This window comes from Schistocerca americana, chromosome 9 (assembly GCF_021461395.2).
Source record: "Schistocerca americana isolate TAMUIC-IGC-003095 chromosome 9, iqSchAmer2.1, whole genome shotgun sequence".
NCBI lineage: Eukaryota > Metazoa > Arthropoda > Insecta > Orthoptera > Acrididae > Schistocerca > Schistocerca americana.
In genome coordinates this window covers 198,056,497-198,077,901 of record NC_060127.1, presented here as the reverse complement: position 1 = coordinate 198,077,901, position 21,405 = coordinate 198,056,497, and the positions used below count along the sequence as shown (strand labels likewise).

Sequence of the window (21,405 nt, the reverse complement as noted above, 5' to 3'; positions counted from 1 at the left end):
CAGAGCTACACATAAGAAGGGAATAAAGTGTTGCTGAAACTGAAAAATGATGTCTGACATTCTCTTTGAAGTAGAGAAGGTATAGAGTATTGAAGTTTCTGATGCTATGTTAAAAGTTTTGTTGCCGTAAGAGAATTTTAAGCAAAGATTACAAAATTTAGTGGCACATTACTGTTCAGAAACACATTCTGTGATGAGGTTCAAAACTGCTGTGGGACTAAACTTAAAGTTTGCAGACTGTTAGTTATAGACAGGGAATTAGGTGTTGGGTTGTTTTTGAGTTTTGCAAAACATTTAGTGAAGCATAGGTTTTCTCTCAGTTTACATAATGTCACTTTAAAACATCTGTTCTATGCTTGATGACTGATGAGCAATATTACTCACATTATTCAGTTTTGGGTAAAAAGGAGCTGTTATTTCACTTATGGTCATATTTTATTCTTTCACTCAAACTGGTAAATCTATGCTACACCTGTATATACAGAAACATTTATATTATTTTTCACTTATGTATAGAAGCAGACAATTTTTGAAAAATGTAATGTAATTTGATAGATTCAGAAATGTACTCACCAAGTGGTGGCAGGAGAACAAACATACAAAAGGCATTAAAATTTGCAAGCTTTCAGAGCTAGTGGCTCCTCCTCCTTACAGAAGGGTCAAAGGGGAAAGAAGAGGGCGAAGGAAAAGAACTGATGAGGTTTAGGAAAAGGGGTAGAGTTCAGAAAAGTCACCCAGAACCCTCACTGAGGGCAGACTTGCCACTTGGTACATCTCCACTGATCCGGTGTTTTGAGTGACTTTTCCAAACTACTCTTTTTTCTAAACCTCACCTGTCCTTTTCCTTCACTTGTCTTCCTTCCCCTTCAACCCTTCTGTCAGAAGAAAAAGCCACTAACTCACAGTGCTTGCAAATTTTGACACATTTTGAAAGCGTGTTCTCCCACCGCAGCTTGGTGAGTAGATTTTTTATCTATCCAATTACATTATAATTTCAGAAATATTGTATTGTGGCTCATAAACACCATGTGAACTGATACACATCTACATTTCCATTATCTACGTTACCTGTCTGATTAACTATGATGGTAGCCTTTTGATTACTTCCTTTCTATTCAGCAAGTGTTTACACTCCAATGGATGTAAAACTGCACTGTTTTATGTTGTCTGAAATGCATGTACGTACCATTATAGTTGTCATGTATGTTCTATTCTTCCATTCCTTACTAATATTTAATAAATTTTCATATTGTGTGCTTACTTCACCTTAACAATTAGTGCTGTACATACATACAGTACATACATACATACATACATACATATATTAATCCTTGTTGCATAGATCACGAATATGACATTTCGTAATGATGTGGAACGTGTCACTTTTATATAAGTTTTCTTTACACAAAATAATTAATTAATTAATTAATTAATTTTTTTTTTTTTTTTTTTTTTTTTTTTTTTTTTTTTTTTTTTTTTTTTGCAGTTGCTACTTCAATCTAAGAATTCATCTATTGAGTAGAAGGAGTTGTCATTCAGAAATTCTTTTAATTTGCTTTTAAATCTTGGTTGGCTATCTGTCAGACTTTTAATACTATTTGGCAAATGACCAAAGATTTTTGTGGCAGCATAATTCACCTCTTTCTGTGCCAAAGTGAGATTTAATCCAGAATAGTCACTATCATCCTTTCTTCTAGTGTTGTACCTATGCACTTTGCTGTTATTTTTGAATTGGGATGGGTTATTAATGACAAATTTCATAAGTGAATATATGTACTGTGAAGGTACTGTGAATATCCTGAGTTCCTTAAATAAATGTCTGCAAGGTGATCTTGGGTGGACTCCAGCTATTATTCTGATTGCACGCTATTGTGCAATGAATACTTTCTCTCTTAATGAGGAATTGCCCCAAAATATGATGCCATATGAGATCAGTGAATGAAAATAGGCATAGTAGGCTAATTTACTGATATGTTTATCACCAAAATTTGCAATAACCCTAATAGTGTAAGTAGCTGAATCTAACCGTTTCAGAAGATCATTGATGTGTTTCTTCCAATTCAATTTCTCATCAAGGCTCACACCCAAAAATTTTGAGTATTCTACCTTAGCAACAGACTTCTGTTCATAGTCTATATTTATCAATGGTGTTACCGGTATGCCATTTACTGTACAGAATTGTATAAACTGTGTTTTCTCAAAATTTAGTGAGAGTCCATTTGCAAAGAACCACTTAATTTTCTGAAAGACATTATTTGCATTTCGTTATACATGTCGTTTATGAATACAATGCTTATGTCAGTCACTGAGTTAGAACTTTTGTGGAACTTGCATTAATCTTATGTGAATATGGGCCCAAGTAAATAATAGACAGACGAATTTTATATTACCTTCATATTCATGCCTTTATTGTGTGTCAGTGGAAGAGAGAAATCTATTCAAATTTAATTAAACTTTCTACAGTTTGTCAGTTCATTCTCTCTTGCACTTGGGTGGAATTCCAAACAAGTATTTTATTGTGAGTAGTGTAGGTAATTTTGTGCACAGAAAACGATGATGAACAGCATCTGCTAATTTGTCTGATAAAGTGTGTGACACTATGAGTCTGTCACCCACAACTTCTGTCCACACATTGATACTAAAGTGAGACTGATGCCTTGTTTCCATGCAGCTCAATGACTTGCACATGGCCCCACAGGTAAATTTACTCATATTACCTCAGTATGACCCTCATAATCATAAATAAAAAAACAAGCTGTGAACAGAGGATCTTTAGCCCTCCGTCTTAAGACTCCACCGACAGTAATGTAACCTGGCATGGCAGTCCAGTGACTTGAGAGCTTGCACTGACTGCTCATGCAGAATTTACCATACAAGGGCAATGCTTATGCTGTCAGACACTTCAATCTTCACACGCTTGTATTAGCATCATTTTCTCCTCATCATGACACTTGCTCCTGCTCATTGGCATGTGAACTAAGTCTATTGCAATCTGTTATCTTTGTTGCAAATGACCACATTTCTGCAAGTTGCTGGAAGAATCTGCTGAACACATTTTCAGATGGAATGCAGTGATGGTGTCAGACAATGTTCATACAATGTGCCATTGACTAACACAGTTATGTAAACCATATCAGATCAGCATGTCTGCCGTTTACCACATGGAGTAATAGGACTCCATTTCACTATTTATAGTGTTCACACTCCACAGAATCACTAATGTTATTCTGATGCCAATGGACCCTGATTTAAACTGATTTAGGAGGCCGTTACAATTGCTACTGTCTGGACAACAGTATTACAATCTGAGAAATTGCAAGGGAACCTTAGACTGTCTGCCCTCATAATACTTACAAGCTCTATCCCTATACAATGATTTCCTAAAGTGCAATACTCAAAAATAAATAAATAAATAAATAAAAAGGAAACTGTATTTGAGGATTAGAAGATACCTGAGTCCTGTTAAGTAAAAAACATATGTGATGTGTTAACACAGTCATTGGTAGCTGAGCACGTAGCATGAAATTTTAGTACTTGTAAAGTTGCTGGTTCGAATCTCATTATTTGCAACTTTTTTACTTTACTTATATGTCATATCTATTAACCAGTAGAAGTGATAGTTAACAAATACTTAAGCACAAATTTTCACTAACTAGCTAAATAGAAATATGTCTATTTTTAACTGCTAATTGCATGAAAATGCCAGTAGCCACAATAAACTGAAATATGGTATTAAAGTGCAAAATGTCAAATGGCAAATAAGATATTTATTATTGAGATTAAACAGTATTGTTGATGTAGATAGTATCTAGGCTCCTGCTAATCTGACCATTCCTTGCACATATGGGTGCTGGATTATTGAGAATTCACTGTAAACACATATGAGTTATACTTTATTAAATCCAAGATACATTCATTTTAATAGAGAACTTAGTTCTTAAGTGTGTACATATACGGTAATATCACCCACTATGAAACATATCCCAGATTTTTATTTGTCACAGTAATGATACACAACAGCAGTATGCTTTATCCTACAAAGGCTTTACAAGTATTACATTAGTACTACATTTTTCTGATTGTTGCATAATGTACTCCAGAAAGATGTCTGTAGCTTCAGCACCAGACGTGAGATATATTTTCATGTTCTCTCATGTTATGTCCTGTTCTAAATCACTATCACCATAACTTTCTTGTATACTTTTGATTATTTTTCATATGTTAAAGTCTGATCATAAACAATTGCTTGTCCAGCACTGTACTCAGTAGAAATGGCTTTCTATAAAGAACCTCGCTTCATCTTATATTCTGAGTTTCCGCTCGAGGTCTAGCATAACACATTTCCTTTTAGATGCCATGACACTGAACCATAAAGAAACCCACAATTTCAAACATATACAGCATCGTTTAATGTTGTAATTAACAACATTGTTACAAGGAAGAATTCATTATTTTATGTCATTTCCACTTGAACAACGAGATGTTGCTAGTAGGCTGGACTACTGAGAGGATGGCCTAACAAGAGTTTAGTGTATTAATTTTAGTAATTATCATTTAACAATAAGGCATTTCACACGTATATCACACTTCAATTTATTTTCACATGAGCAATAATTAAAAACAGTGGTATGTCATTTTAATTAAAAATGATTCAATACATGATAATTAACATTTCATTTTGTAATAAATATGGAATTTAAACAAAAGTAAGAAAACATTTCACTTCTAATATGATTCAATCCAACAACTCCACGATTGCTTCTATGTCACATGGTGAGCTACCGCCAATTATGTTAATCGATTATACACTGAAAAGCCAAAGAAACTGATACACCTGCCTCATGTCGTGCAGAGCCCCCACAAGCATGCAGAAGTGCAGCAACACGACGTGCCGTGGGCTCGACTAATGTCTGAAGTAGTGCTGGAGGGAATTAACACAATTAATCCTGCAGGGCTGTCCATAAATCAGTAAGAGTACAACAGGGTGGAGATCTCTTCCGAATAGCACATTGCAAGGTATCCCGCATATGCTCAATAATGTTCATGCCTGGGAAGTTTCGTGGCAAGCAGAAGTGTTTAAACTCAGAAGAGTGTGCCTGGAGTCACTCTGCGGCCATTCTGGACGCGTGGGGTGTCGTATTGTCCTGCTGGAATGCACAATGGACATGAATGGATGCAGGTGATCAGACAGGATGCTTATGTACGTGTCACCTATTAGAGTCATATCTAGATGTGTCAGGGGTCCCATATCACTCCAACTGCACACGCCCCACACCATTACAGAGCCTCCACCACCTTGAACAGTCCCCTGCTGTCATAGAGGGTCCATGGATTCATGAGGTTCTCTCCATACATGTACACGTCCATCCTCTCGATACAATTCAAAATGAGACTTGTCTGACCAGGCAACATGTTTCCAGTCATCAACAGTCCAATGTCAGTGTTGACGGATCCAGGCAAGCATAAAGCTTTGTGTCGTGCGGTCATCAATGGTACACAAGTGGGCCTTTGGCCCTGAAAGCCCATATCGATGATGTTTCATTGAATGGGTCATATGCTGACACTTGATGGCCCAGTATTGAAATCTGCAGCAATCTGCTGAAGGGTTGCACATCTTATAACAATACAGCCTCCCCCAAGAATCATATGAAATGTCTGATACCACCTTTTCTTTTTATATGCATCCTGATAGTTATCGGACTAGTCAGTGCTTACTAGGGACTTTATACATATAAAATTCTGTCCAATTTGCTAAAACACTTGATATTTATTGTGAAAGCATATAGAATATTCTGGAAGGACGTATATTATCATGATTGTCAGGGAATTGTTGTCATTAAGTAAATTATGTACATGTGCTGATTTAGATGTTTAATCAAGAAATTGAAGGGTTAAATATCTGGCAGCAAATATTAAGAGGCTGTGGAAATGTTGGCATAAGTAATTGGTGCCTCTAAGTACCTTAATTGCAGCTGATTGGTGGGTTGACACAGGGAACATCATTATCTTGAGAAAAGGCTTAAAGTTATTACCAAGCAATGTATTTTCATTTGTTATCTATTTTTATGTCCTCCTCTGTAATTAATATCCTCTGTAATTACATTTCTAATTAACTCTCCAATTGTTTACACCACACAACTTTCCGATTTTCAGAATTTAAGGCCTCATTTGTAAATTTTATGGATAATGCTTTGTAAATTTTACAGATAAAGCACGAGATTTGTACTGTCAGTGAATGTTAATAACCAAATCCAAACTGATTTTAACTATGTAATTAAAATAATACAAAAGACATTATTGTAATTAAAGTTCAGATCGATTTTCATATTTAAAACTAGTGATGATACTATAAAAATTATGTCAATTAATATTGTATTTTGTACCTTATTTGGCTTTAACATCAGTTCCTTTATGTTTTGCACATTTTAATTGTAACATCAAAATTGTACAAAATTAATAATGGGTTATTTTGAGATTTGTTGTTAAAATTCTATATAAAGCAAAGCAGTGATTCTGTGAGAGAGTCAGTGAGTTATTGAGTTGTTGTTTTGTCAGTCAGTCAAAGAGCAAAGAGATCTGTGAAGTATGTCAGTCTGTGTTTTGTTAACGTGATGAGTATGCAGTTCAGTTGTCAATAAATTTTGTGAAGTTGGAAACTGTTATACTCTTTCATCAAATGAATTCCACACAATTGAAAGTTAAGTTAAATGTAATGATCCAGGAGAAACTTTATAGTCTGTCACATTGAATGAGTCTCTCTATTTGTTGGTCCCATTCTTGCAGGATCTTTTTCCAGCCGCAGCAATGACAGAGATTTGATGTTTTACTGGATACCTGATATTCACAGTACACTTGTGAAATGGTCATATGGGAAAATTTGCACTTCATCACTAGAGACGCTGTCCCATTGCTCATGTGCCAATTATAACACCACGTTCAAATTCACTTAAATCTTGATAACCTGCCATTTTAGCAGCAGTAACGACCTAACAACTGCGCCAGGCACTTGCTGTCTTATATCGGCATTGCCAACTGCAGTGCCATGTTCTGCCTGTTTACATATCTCTTTATTTGAATATGCATGCCTAAACCAGTTTCTCTGGCACTTCAGTGTAAATGTTTTCTACTTAACAGTACTCTGAAATCTTATAATCTTTAAATGTTAATTTATCAAGTTATTTGAGTATTGCACCATACTACTTCAGGAAATTGATGTTCGGACAGTGACTTTCGATTCCTACAAGTAAGAAGAAAATTTAAAAAGGCCAGTCTGTGAGGTCCTCTTGTAAGTACAGAGACTGACAACTGATGACAAACAAGCAATGAACACTAGCAGGAAGAGTTTACATCACCACGTACTGACAACTCCAGAGACAAGCAAAATAGCTTAAGCATCAAAAAGCATTTGTTTCCAGACATGGGTTTATAGGAACCTTTTTTTCTAGTTTTGACCAGTAAGAATATACAATCTTTTTAAACATGCTGTATACCTCTATGTCAGAAGTGTACTGCATTGGGAGGTTCATTTATTTATTCAGCCATCCGTGGACATTTTAAAATGTATGGATGTTGTCAGTTGCGTACATTAATATATTTATACAGTTTGTTGTTACATGTAATTAAACATTGTGACATATAAGTTATTTACAATCATTTTTGCTCTTTATCAAAATATTGTCAAATCATTTTGTACTAAGGAATTCACTTATAGTGTAAAAGCAGTGTTCCTGCAAAAACCATTTAAGATGTTTCCTAAAGCGGTACATGTTATCTGCTGCTGTTATTTTCTGCGGAAGTATATTATAGAGTTTTACACCTTCATACAAGAAGATATTTTGAGTCTTATGTTTATTCTTCCTGTCTAGGTGAAGACAGTGACTTGTTCTCATACTATAGTTATGAAAACTGCTGTTTATGCTATAATTTTCTATATTTTTCTTGATGTACACTACTATGGTTTGGAATATAAATTCACAAGGAACAGTTAGAATTTCTAACATTTTGAAAAGTTCTCTGCAGTGGGCCCGCTTACTGCTTTTCGTTATAATTCTTACTGCTCTCTTTTGCATTTTAAATACTGTTTGCAAATTCTGAGCACTGTTTCCCCAGAAAATAATACCATAACTGATTACTGAAAGAACATAACTAAAGTATACAGTTCTCAAACATTCACTACTGCATGCAGATACAAGGACTCTTAAGTGCATAATATGTTGTGGATATCTTTTTCGAGAGTTTCATAGCATGCTCATTGCACTTCATTTGGCTGTCAATGTGCAACCCTAAGAGTTTTGTTGTAGGTTCATCATCTATGGAGATGTTATCTAGTTTAAAATTTAAGGGACTCCGTTTTCTGTTCATTCTAAAGCATATTGTATTTGTTTTCTTTACATTGAGAGTTACTTTGATTTCCTGAGACCATTTGTGAACATCCCTCAGCACTTCAGTAGAATTTTCCAAAATTTGTCGTGGTGTCTTCCTGGTGATTACTATGTTGCTGTCATCCACAAAGAATATCTTCTCTCCATGGCTGATATGTTGCGGGAGATCATTTATATACACCAGAAATAATACAGGGCCTAGTACACTTCCTTAAGGGACCCCCCAATATTGATATATTGTGGATCAGATATATGTTTCTCAATGTACTTTGATCCACTGGAGACGTGTGATATCTACTGACTGTACTCTGGTTTCTAGATATGAACGAAACCATTTGAGAACCACTGCCCTTACTCCTAGTGTCTCTAATTTATGCGACTGCTTCTGGTGGTCAACTGTATTAAATGCCTTAGACAGGTCTAGGTAAAGGCCAGTTACATAGCTGTTCTCATCTAATGCTTCTAAAACTGTTTTTGTAAAATGTACTATTGCAGATTCTGTACGTCTACCAGACCTGAAACCATGCTGGTCATTGGAGAGGAGGTTGAATTTACTTAGATAGCTCAAAAGGCTGTTTTTCATTATATTATAAGATGGCGTCAGTACCAGCAGTGTGTGATAGTTTCTCTCGAGAAAACAGTAATTCTAAAGTAATCGTATGTGTAATCTGTAATTGTTGTTGTTGTGGTCTTCAGTCCTGAGACTGGTTTGATGTAGCTCTCCATGCTACTCTATCCTGTGCAACCTTTTTCATCTCCCAGTACCTACTGCAACCTACATCCTTCTGAATCTGCTTAGTGTATTCATCTCTTGGTCTCCCTCTACGATTTTTACCCTCCACACTGCCCTCCAATACTAAATTGGTGATCCCTTGATGCCTCAGAACATGTCCTGCCAACCGATCCCTTCTTCTGGTCAAGTTGTGCCACAAACTTTTCTTCTCCCCAATCCTATTCAATACTTCCTCATTAGTTATGTGATCTACCCATCTAATCTTCAGCATTCTTCTGTAGCACCACATTTCGAAAGCTTCTATTCTCTTCTTGTCCAAACTATTTATCGTCCATGTTTCACTTCCATACATGGCTACACTCCATACGAATACTTTCAGAAATGACTTCCTGACACTTAAATCAATACTGGATGTTAACAAATTTCTCTTCTTCAGAAACGCTTTCCTTGCCATTGCCAGCCTACATTTTATATCCTCTCTACTTCGACCATCATCAGTTATTTTGCTCCCCAAATAGCAAAACTCCTTTACTACTTTAAGTGCCTCATTTCCTAATCTAATTCCCTCAGCATCAACCAACTTAATTAGACTACATTCCATTATCCTTGTTTTGCTTTTGTTGATGTTCATCTTATATCCTCCTTTCAAGACACTGTCCATTCCATTCAACTGCTCTTCCAAGTCCTTTGCTGTCTCTGACAGAATTACAATGTCATCAGCGAACCTCAAAGTTTTTATTTCTTCTCCATGAATTTTAATACCTACTCCGTATTTTTCTTTTGTTTCCTTTACTGCTTGCTCAGTATACAGACTGAACAACATCGGGGAGAGGCTACAACCCTGTCTTACTCCCTTCCCAACCACTGCTTCCCTTTCATGTCCCTCGACTCTTATAACTGCCATCTGGTTTCTGTACAAATTGTAAATAGCCTTTCGCTCCCTGTATTTTACCCCTGCCACCTTTAGAATTTGAAAGAGAGTATTCCAGTCAACATTGTCAAAAGCTTTCTCTAAGTCTACAAATGCTAGAAACGTAGGTTTGCCTTTCCTTAATCTTTCTTCTAAGATAAGTCGTAAGGTCAGTATTGCCTCACGTGTTCCAGTGTTTCTATGGAATCCAAACTGATCTTCCCCGAGGTTGGCTTCTACTAGTTTTTCCATTCGTCTGTAAAGAATTCGTGTTAATATTTTGCAGCTGTGACTTATTAAGCTGATAGTTCGGTAATTTTCACATCTGTCAACACCTGCTTTCTTTGGGATTGGAATTATTATATTCTTCTTGAAGTCTGAGGGTATTTCGCCTGTTTCATACATCTTGCTCACCAGATGGTAGAGTTTTGTCAGGACTGGCTCTCCCACGGCCGTCAGTAGTTCCAATGGAATATTGTCTACTCCGGGGGCCTTGTTTCGACTCAGGTCTTTCAGTGCTCTGTCAAACTCTTCACGCAGTATCATATCTCCCATTTCATCTTCACCTACATCCTCTTCCATTTCCACAATATTGTCCTCAAGTACATTGCCCTTGTATAGACCCTCTATATACTCCTTCCACCTTTCTGCTTTCCCTTCTTTGCTTAGAACTGGGTTTCCATCTGAGCTCTTGATATTCATACAAGTCGTTCTCTTATCTCCAAAGGTCTCTTTAATTTTCCTGTAGGCGGTATCTATCTTACCCCTAGTGAGATAGGCCTCTACATCCTTACATTTGTCCTCTAGCCATCCCTGCTTAGCCATTTTGCACTTCCTGTCGACCTCATTTTTGAGATGTTTGTATTCCTTTTTGCCTGTTTCACTTACTGCATTTTTATATTTTCTCCTTTCATCAATTAAATACAATATTTCTTCTGTTACCCAAGGATTTCTACTAGCCCTCGTCTTTTTACCTACTTGATCCTCTGCTGCCTTCACTACTTCATCCCTCAAAGCTACCCATTCTTCTTCTACTGTATTTATTTATCCCATTCCTGTCAATTGCTCCCTTATGCTCTCCCTGAATCTCTGTACAACCTCTGGTTCTTTTAGTTTATCCAGGTCCCATCTCCTTAAATTCCCTCCTTTTTGCAGTTTCTTCAGTTTTAATCTACAGGTCATAACCAATAGATTGTGGTCAGAGTCCACATCTGCCCCTGGAAATGTCTTACAATTTAAAACCTGGTTCCTAAATCTCTGTCTTACCATTATATAATCTATCTGATACCTTTTAGTATCTCTAGGGTTCTTCCATGTATACAACCCTCTTTCATGATTCTTAAACCAAGTGTTAGTTATGATTATGTTGTGCTCTGTGCAAAATTCTACCAGCCGGCTTCCTCTTTCATTTCTGTCCCCCAATCCATATTCACCTACTATGTTTCCTTCTCTCCCTTTTCCTACACTCGAATTCCTGTCACCCATGACTATTAAATTTTCGTCTCCCTTCACAATCTGAATAATTTCTTTTATTTCATCATACATTTCTTCAATTTCTTCGTCATCTGCAGAGCTAGTTGGCATATAAACTTGTACTACTGTAGTAGGTGTGGGCTTCGTATCTATCTTGACCACAATAATGCGTTCACTATGCTGTTTGTAGTAGCTTACCCGCATTCCTATTTTCCTATTCATTATTAAACCTACTCCTGCATTACCCCTATTTGATTTTGTGTTTATAACCCTGTAGTCACCTGACCAGAAGTCTTGTTCCTCCTGCCACCGAACTTCACTAATTCCCACTATATCTAACTTCAACCTATCCATTTCCCTTTTTAAATTTTCTAACCTACCTGCCCGATTAAGGGATCTGACATTCCACGCTCCGATCCGTAGAACGCCAGTTTTCTTTCTCCTGATAACGACATCCTCTTGAGTAGTCCCCACCCGGAGATCCGAATGGGGGACTATTTTACCTCCGGAATATTTTACCCAAGAGGACGCCATCATCATGTAATCATACAGTAAAGCTGCATGCTCTCGGGAGAATTACGGCTGTAGTTTCCCCTTGCTTTCAGCCGTTCGCAGTACCAGCACAGCAAGGCCATTTTGGTTATTGTTACAAGGCCAGATCAGTCAATCATCCAGACTGTTGCCCTTGCAACTACTGAAAAGGCTGCTGCCCCTCTTCAGGAACCACACGTTTGTCTGGCCTCTCAACCGATACCCCTCCGTTGTGGTTGCACCTACGGTACGGCTATCTGTATCGCTGAGGCACGCAAGCCTCCCCACCAACGGCAAGGTCCATGGTTCATAGGGGGGGGGGGGGGAATCTGTAATTAAAATGTGCAAAATGGTTTCAGACTTTGCTTAGAATCACAATTATGGATACATTCTGCATGTGTTAGATACATTAATGCAAAGTGATAAAAAAACAATAAAAGTCCTAAAAGCAAAGCTTCGTGAATGTGAATTGAATGGAGTATCATCACTTAACACACGTTAAAATCTGTTAATAATATAAATATAATAGAGGGAAACATTCCACGTGGGAAAAATATATCTAAAAACAAAGATGATGTAACTTAACAAACGAAAGCGCTGGCATGTTGATAGACACACAAACAAACACAAACATACACACAAAATTCAAGCTTTCGCAACCAACGGTTGCTTCATCAGATAAGAGGGAAGGAGAGGGAAAGACGAAAGGATGTGTGTTTTAAGGGAGAGGGTAAGGAGTCATTCCAATCCCAGGAGCGGAAAGACTTACCTTAGGCAGGCACACACACACACACACACACACACACACACACACACACACACACACACACACACAGAGAGAGAGAGAGAGAGAGAGAGAGAGAGAGAGAGAGAGAGAGAGAGAAGCAGACATTTGTAAAGGCAAAGAGTTTGGGCAGAGATCAAAATACGTAGAGACTGTGAAAAGAAAGGAGATCGTATAATAGACTACAAAACTTCGGAAGACTTGAGCACAACAAATAATGCTTTTACTGGATATATACTTGCCGACAGTCTCGGAAAAACACTGGCAGAAACCCTACATAACCCAGGATCCAATGTTACTAGCATAATAAAACCTGATGCTCCACTGAAAGATATCATCAGAACTGTGAAAATCTGAGTATCAGGATAAAGAAAAATGATTGTGTTCTAATCATAGGGGGCGGAGTAGATGTCCACCGCAATGATGTATTATCAGCAAGACGAGAGCTAAGAGAGACGCTCGAAAAGCTCAAAAATGTACATGTGATGGTAACCAGCATTCCATACAATTTTTTTAAGAAGTCTCGTGTTAACGAAGAAATCAAAAAAACTAACAGACTGCTTCACAAAATAACAAAGTGCTACCCAAATTCAACATCTGTCCAGCTGGATTTCAGAAAGCAACATTTCATAAACAGTGGAGATCTCCTAAATAGAGCAGGACAACTGTATGTCTGTGCTCAAATTATGAAAACAATAAATAATCTCAATGATCAACACAAACTGCTTGGTATCCTCACCATAGCAGTAACTGAGCAAATGGAAATTTGCAAGGAAACGTCTAAGATGAGAGAGATACTTAACATACCAGTACCAGTATCTGAAGGAGTGGTAGAATATGAGGTACCAGCAGAAATGTCAGGAACATCCAGCAGAGTTGAAGCGGAAACAATTTCTTCAGATGAGAAAGCCTACAAACATAGTGTAAACTCATGTGCACCTGAAACCTCCAAGGATGAAGCTGTCAGCATATTCGACACGCTTAATGCCTCATGCTCACCTGTAACTAGGACTCCAACCACACCAACAGCCAAGAACCATTCTACTAGATCCAGAAACTCATCAGCTGCTCTGCAGACATCTCAAAGAAAGAGCCTCAGGATAAGAAGAGCTGCTGTGCGAATGACTATTTTTTATGGGATCTTCGCAATTCGAAGAAGAAGAAAAGGCAGAATCTTCACAGTGTCAGGCACAAGAAAGTACAAAGGTAAATAGTGCAGCAAATCCACTACCAAAATGTGCAGGGAGTAGAAAGTAAATTAGCTGAAATAGAAGTTCTATTAACTGACTATCAAAAAGACATTAACATACTATGTATAAGTGAGCACTGGGTAAAAGAAATGCAAGCATCTAGCATAATTATTCCAAATTTTGAAATGATTAGCAAATTTTGTAGAATCAACCATAAACGGTGTGGGACATGTATTTATGTTAGGACAGGGGTAGAATCGAAAGAAATTAAATGTAAACTAAAATGGATAGAAAAAGATTTTGAATACAGTATATGTGAGCTAACCAAATTAAAAATTACTATTGTGTGTTTGTACCGATCACCATTGGGCAACTTTGCCATTTTTATGGAAAACCTTGAGGGACTACTGGATGAACTTAAACATAATGTAATTGTTCTTGGTGATTTTAATGTTAACTTTAAGAATGATTGTAGTAAACAACAGCAACTGTGCAATCTGTTTTTGTGTCATAATATGATGGCAACTGTAAATGAAGTTACCAGATGCGGAAACATGTCTGAAACTATAATAGATCAAGTATTTATAAACAAGGACAAGTGTTAATATAACACTGAAGTAATTGACACCGGTTTCTCGGATCACAAGGGTATCAAATTGAGTTTAAATGATACATCTTACAAGAACCCTGTTATCAATAACAGTTACAGAGAAAGGAGATTTATAAATGATGACAGCATAAGAATTTTTAATTACATTCTGGAAAATAACAACTGGTGATGTCAACACAAAGTTTGACTCACTCCTTGAAAGCTACAAACACTGCTTCAAAGAATCGAAACTAAACATAAAACTAAAACATGGGTTACACAGGGGTTAGAAAGTCATCAGACATTCTCAGAAAGTTAAATAAATCAGCCAGGAAGAATGTAGCACTGAAAGCACATGTGAAATGTTATAGAAGCCTGTACAAGAAAGTAATAATTGCAGCTAAGAAGCTTGATAATGATTCATATATTGAGAAAGGTAACAACAAAATGAAGTCAACTTGGGAGGTAATAAATAAAAATATACGTAGACACAAAAGAAAAGATAACAGCTTTGTCACTAAAAGTGGGGGTAAAACTGTTAAGGACACACTTCAGATTGCCAACATATTTAACAAACATTTCACAAATATAGCCATAAATTTAATTAAAACTAAATGCAATTCCAATAGCAAGGTAAAAATCCCCATGAAAGACATGACAATGTTCCTTTATCCAGTAACTGAATCAGAGGTACTAAATGCTATAAATAAGTTAAAAAATAAAATGTCATGTGGATGTCATGGGATTCCTGAGAAAGACATTAAGCAAAGTGCAAGAAACATAGCCTCACATCTCACTGAAATTGTACATGAATCTTTTAAGACAGGGGTGTTTCCATCAAAACTTAAAATGTCAACTATAAAGCCACTTTACAAGAACGGTGATAAATATGATGTTAGTAACTTTAGGCCTTTATCAATGTTGTCAGGTTTCTCAAAAATAATAGAAAGGATAATGTATCATAGACTATACAAATTTCTTATTAAGAATAGAATATTGGTTAATGCGCAAAACGGTTTCCATAAAAATAAATCAACTGAAACAGCTATCTTCAACTTTTTACAACTTGTTCTAAATTCCATAAATAGAAAGGAATTAAATTGGTGATTGTTTTTAGACTTATCAAAGGCCTTTGATGTCATCATCCATAAGTTACTGCTTAGGAAGTTATATGCCTACGGGATACGTGGAGTTGCCCACAAATGGTTTGAATCATATCTGTCGGACAGGTATCAGAAGGTGGAGATAATCCATGCAGATAGGACATATTCATCGAGATTCGAGAGAGTTTTGTACAGAGTACCCCAGGGATCTGTATTAGGGCCATTACTGTTTTTAATATTTATCAATGGCCTACCAAGTCAACTATCTGAAGCAGAGGCAGTACTGTTTGCTGACGATACAAGTTTGTTTGTTAAAGCAAATAGTGAAGCTGACTTACAGGAAAAAGTTACAGTAGCAACAGATGAAGCAGACAGATGGTTTAATGAAAACAGACTCATTGCAAAAAATGTGGATCACCTTCAGACATATTACAAATAAAATAAAAACTAACCTTACAGTAGAACTGGGTAAGTGTAAGATTGAACAAGCATCATACACTAAATTCTTGGGAGTACGGTTTAATGAACACACAAGGTGGGAAAAAGCATGCAATATCATTGAACAAAAAATTAAGTCAAACATGTTATATACTTAGAATGCTTTAAAAGCTCATGTAATATTAAAACAGCGTTATGTGTTTATTTCTCATTCATGCACAGTTTATTAAGATACGGTGTACAGTTTTGGGGGAACAACAGTCTAACAAAACATTCATTTAGACTACAAAAGAAGGCAGTCAGAATAATAAAAGGTATATGATATATAGACTCTTGTAGGCATGCTTTCAAAGAATCAAAAATCATGACACTACCATCCTTATACGTATATGAAAGCACATGTTTCTTAAAAGAGCACAAGGAATTTTCTACATTAAACAGAGAATTTCACAACTGCAAAATGAGGAATAGGAATGATTTCCACAGAGAAATTCATAAAACAGCTATGTATCACAAAAGTGTACTATACCAACCCAAAATCCTCTACAGTGCTCTCCCCAAAGAAATAAAAATAATACCAAAACTGCACGTATTTAAAAGAGAATTAAAAAACATGTTATTGAGCAATAGTTTTTAAAGTATTGAAGAGTTTATGAATCATTGACAATAAAACCGCAGTTAATATTTCCCTGACATAATAAATATATGTAATTGCTCACATTTAAATACTTGCTGTTTCTATGAAAGTATGAAACAGTGTTAATGTAAGAATGGAAATAATCTTTGATGTGAGAATCACTAGTTTTTTTTATGTTGTTATCCTACTTGTATATTTTTATGTTAACATTCTTATAGTTCTATTAAAATTGTAATGTCTAAGTGACAAGTAAATTCAATTATAAATTTTCATGTACATGTATTTTAAATTGTAATGTTTATTGACAAGTCCTACGTCATTTTGATGATGTACTACAAGGACGCTAATAAATTGAATTGAATTGTTTCCATCACTTTGGAAAAGCATGACAATAGGGCTATTGGTCTGTAGTTCTCAACGTTTTCTATGTCACCTTTCTTGTGAACTGGTAAAATTTTGGCATGCTTCAGATAGTCAGGGAAGCAACCAGTTTTCAAGGATTCATTTCTGATTTCTGTTAGTGGTGCTTTGATACTAATTGCCTCACAACATTGCATTCTTCCTCCCAGTAGTGGGAAGCAATACCATTGAGTTTGCTATATGCTTCTGTATTGGTTGATTAGCACCTTTTCGAAAAAAATTTTGTAAGTTCATTGCTATGCTGCTAAAGTAGGTATTCACATAATTTGCTAATTCTTTCAGGTCATTTTCTGAGTTTTTCTTGTTCCTGATTTGTGTGTTTGTACCTCTCTGCTTCACAGTTCCTGTTTCTTGTTTCACTATAGCCCTGTAGCTTTACTTTTATTATTGGCTAAATTTATGAACCTATCATTGGCTGATTTTTTTTGCAGTGTTGAGTATCTTCCTGTAGATCCTTTCACAACTGCAAAACGAGGAATAGGAATGATTTCCACAGAGAAATTCATAAAACAGCTATGTATCACAAAAGTGCAAAAAAACTGGATCACTGTTGTCCTTTTTAATGGAGTTTAGGTATTTACAAGTTTGAGCACTTTTTCTAATTCCTTTAGTAATCCATTTATTGTTGGTGGGTGTTCCAATGGGAATTAATGCTTTGGGGAATGTTTCTTCAAATTATAATTTAAACTCAGACATAAAATTGGAGAACTTGCTATTCACTTTATTTTCTATGTATACTCCTTCCCAACTTTCATGTGCTAACTTTAAGGAAAACTCTTGCAAAGCTGATGGAGAGTAGACTCTTATATAAATGCAGTTATGATTCTTTTTTTTACACAAGCTTTTACTTTTATAATCTGACATAGATGGTCAGACAGTCCCAGATTTTTTGACAAGTACATCTCGGTTTTCTCTTCCTACATCTGTAGTTACATGGTCAATGGTAGATGATGAATGTGTGGTCATTCTTGTTGCACAGTTGACTAGTGATGATATACCAAAACTATGTAGGATGTGTTACTGGTGTCATCTGTTTTAGTTGTATTTATGTTAAAGTCCCCAAACAAAAGGATATTATGTTTCAGAGTCAATGCTAGTTCTAGGCTTCAAAAGAATATCACTAAATTACCACTGGGAGAATGATATACACATAATATAGTTAGTTTCTTTGGTATATTTACAGCAACTATCTCTATTGCTGACACTTCAAAGTCTTTGTCTACACTTAGCATGATAATATCATTTCTGACTTTATATTCAATGCCGTTCTTAACATAATTACATGATCCACCACCTTTCACTGTGTTTCTGCAATAAGAACATGCTTGGACATATGAGGGTAAATTAATATATAAGATTTCACTTTCTTTGCACCAGTGCTCTGTAATACAGATAACAGTGCTGTCTAAGATTTTTAACTTCCAGCTGTTGCACTTTGTTTTTTACACACTTAATATTTTGATGGAGTACTATTAGACATTTAAAGTTACTTATCTTGGCGCCCCCCCCCCCCCCCCCCAAAGAAACATGGACCTTGCCGTTGGTGGGGAGGCTTGCGTGCCTCAGCGATACAGATAGTCGTACCGTAGGTGCAACCACAACGGAGGGGTATCTGTTGAGAGGCCAGACAAACGTGTGGTTCCTGAAGAGGGGCACCAGCCTTTTCAACAGTTGCAGGGGCAACAGTCTGGATGATTGACTGACCTGGCCTTGTAACATTAACCAAAACAGCCTTGCTGTGCTGGTAATGCGAACGGATGAAAGCAAGGGGAAACTACGGCCATAATTTTTCCCAACGGCATGCAGCTTTACTGTATGATTAAATTATGATGGCGTCCTCTTGGGTAAAATATTCCGGAGGTAAAATAGTCCCCCATTCGGATCTCAGGGCGCGGACTACTCAAGAGGACGTCGTTATCAGGAGAAAGAAAACTGGCGTTCTACGGATCGGAGCGTGGAATGTCAGATCCCTTAAGCGGGCAGGTAGGTTAGAAAATTTAAAAAGGGAAATGGATAGGTTAAAGTTAGATATAGTAGGAATTTGTGAAGTTCGGTGGCAGGACGAACGAGACTTTTGGTCAGGCGAATACAGGATTATAAATACAAAATCAAATAGGGGTCATGCAGGAGTCGGTTTAATAATGAATAAAAAAATAGGAGTGCGGGTAAGCTACTACAAACAGCATAGTGAACGCATTATTGTGGCCAAGTTAGACACGAAGCCCACGCCTACTACAGTAGTACAAGTTTATATGCCAACTACCTCCGCAGATGATGATGAAATTGATGAAATGTATGATGAGATAAAAGAAATTATTCAGATAGTGAAGGGAGACAAAAATTTAATAGTCATGGCTGACTGGAATTTGGTAGTAGGAAAAGGGAGAGAAGGAAACGTAGTAGATGAATAAGGGATTGGGGCTAAGAAATGAAAGAGGAAGTCGCCTGATAGAATTTTGCATAGAGCACAACTTTATCATAGCTAACACTTGGTTCAAGAATCATAAAAGAAGGTTGTATACATGGAAGAAGCCTGGAGATACTGACAGGTTTCAGATAGATTACATAATGGTAAGACAAAGATTTAGGAACCAGGTTTAAAATTGTAAGACATTTCCAGGGGCAGATGTGGACTCTGACCACAATCTATTGGTTATGAACTGTAGATTAAAACTGAAGAAACTGCAAAAAGGTGGGAATTTAAGGAGATGGGACCTGGATAAACTGAAAGAACCAGAGGTTGTACAGAGTTTCAGGGAGAGCATAAGGGAACAATTGACAGGAATCGGGGAAAGAAATACAGTAGAAGGAGAATGGGTTGCTTTGAGAGATGAAGTAGTGAAGGCAGCAGAGGACATAGTAGGTAAAAAGACGAGGGCTAGTAGAAATCCTTGGGTAACAGACAAAATATTGAATTTCATTGATGAAAGGAGAAAATATAAAAATTCAGTAAATGAAGCAGGCAAAAAGGAATACAAACGTCTCAAAAACAAGGTCGACAGAAAGTGCAAAATGGCTAAGCAGGGATGGCTAGAGGACAAATGTAAGGATGTAGAGGGTTACCTCACTAGGGGTAAGATAGATACTGCCTACAGGAAAATTAAAGAGGCCTTTGGAGAACAGAGAACCACTTGTATGAATATCAAGGGCTCAGATGGAAACCCAGTTCTAAGCAAAGAAGGGAAAGCAGAAAGGTGGAGGGAGTATATAGAGGGCCTATACAAGGGCAATGTACTTGAGGACAATATTATGGAAATGGAAGAGGATATAGATGAAGATGAAATGGGAGATACGATACTGCGTGAAGAGTTTGACAGAGCACTGCAAGACCCTTAGTCGAAACAAGGCCCCGGGAGTAGACAACATTCCATTAGAACTACTGACGGCCTTGGGAGAGCCAGTCCTGACAAAACTCTACCATCTGGTGAGCAAGATATATGAGACAGGCGAAATACCCTCAGACATCAAGAAGAATATAATAATTCCGATCCCAAAGAAAGCAGGTGCCGACAGGTGTGAAAATTACCGAACAATCAGTCTAATAAGTCACGGATACAAAATACTAACACGTTTTCTCTACAGATGAATGGTAAAACTGGTAGTAGCTGACCTCGGGGAAGATCAGTTTGGATTCCGTAGAAATGTTGGAACACGTGAGGCACTACTGACCCTACGACTTATCGTAGAAGCTAGATTAAGGAAAGGCTAACCTACATTTCTAGCATTTGTAGACTTAGAGAAAACTTTTGACAATGTTGACTGGAATACTCTCTTTCAAATTCTGAAGGTGGCAGGGGTAAAATACAGGGAGCGAAAGGCTATTTACAATTTGTACAGAAACCAGATGGCAGTTATTAGAGTCAAGAGGCACGAAAGGGAAGCAGTGGTTGGGAAGGGAGTGAGACAGGGTTGTAGCCTATCCCCGATGTTATTCAATCTGTATATTGAGCAAGCAATAAAGGAAACAAAAGAAAAATTCGGAGTAGGTATTAAAATCCATGGAGAAGAAATAAAAACTTTGAGGTTCGCCGATGACATTGTAATTCCGTCAGAAACAGCAAAGGACTTGGAAGAGCAGTTGAACGGAATGGACAGTGTCTTGAAAGGAGGATGTAAGATGAACATCAACAAAAGCAAAACGAGGATAATGGAATGTAGTCTAATTAAGTTGGTTGATGCTGAGGGAATTAGATTAGGAAATGAGACACTTAAAGTA

At 36.9% G+C, this 21,405-nt stretch overlaps 1 protein-coding gene across 3 annotated transcripts in view; it reads right to left on the bottom strand.

The window, feature by feature from the left end:
- LOC124551294 (gastrula zinc finger protein 5-1-like) overlaps positions 1-21,405 on the bottom strand; it is a 199,352-nt gene that overhangs the window by 78,887 nt on the left and 99,060 nt on the right. Inside the window, exon 6 of one of the 3 annotated variants that reach the window (XM_047126303.1) lies at positions 3,970-4,515. The exons of the other annotated variants lie outside the window; for them this stretch is intronic. Within the exon in view, the coding sequence (XP_046982259.1) occupies positions 4,459-4,515 (57 nt within the window). The 3' untranslated portion in view covers positions 3,970-4,458. Of the gene's footprint in view, positions 1-3,969; positions 4,516-21,405 lie in introns of those variants that run through there. 3 annotated transcript variants of the gene reach the window in all.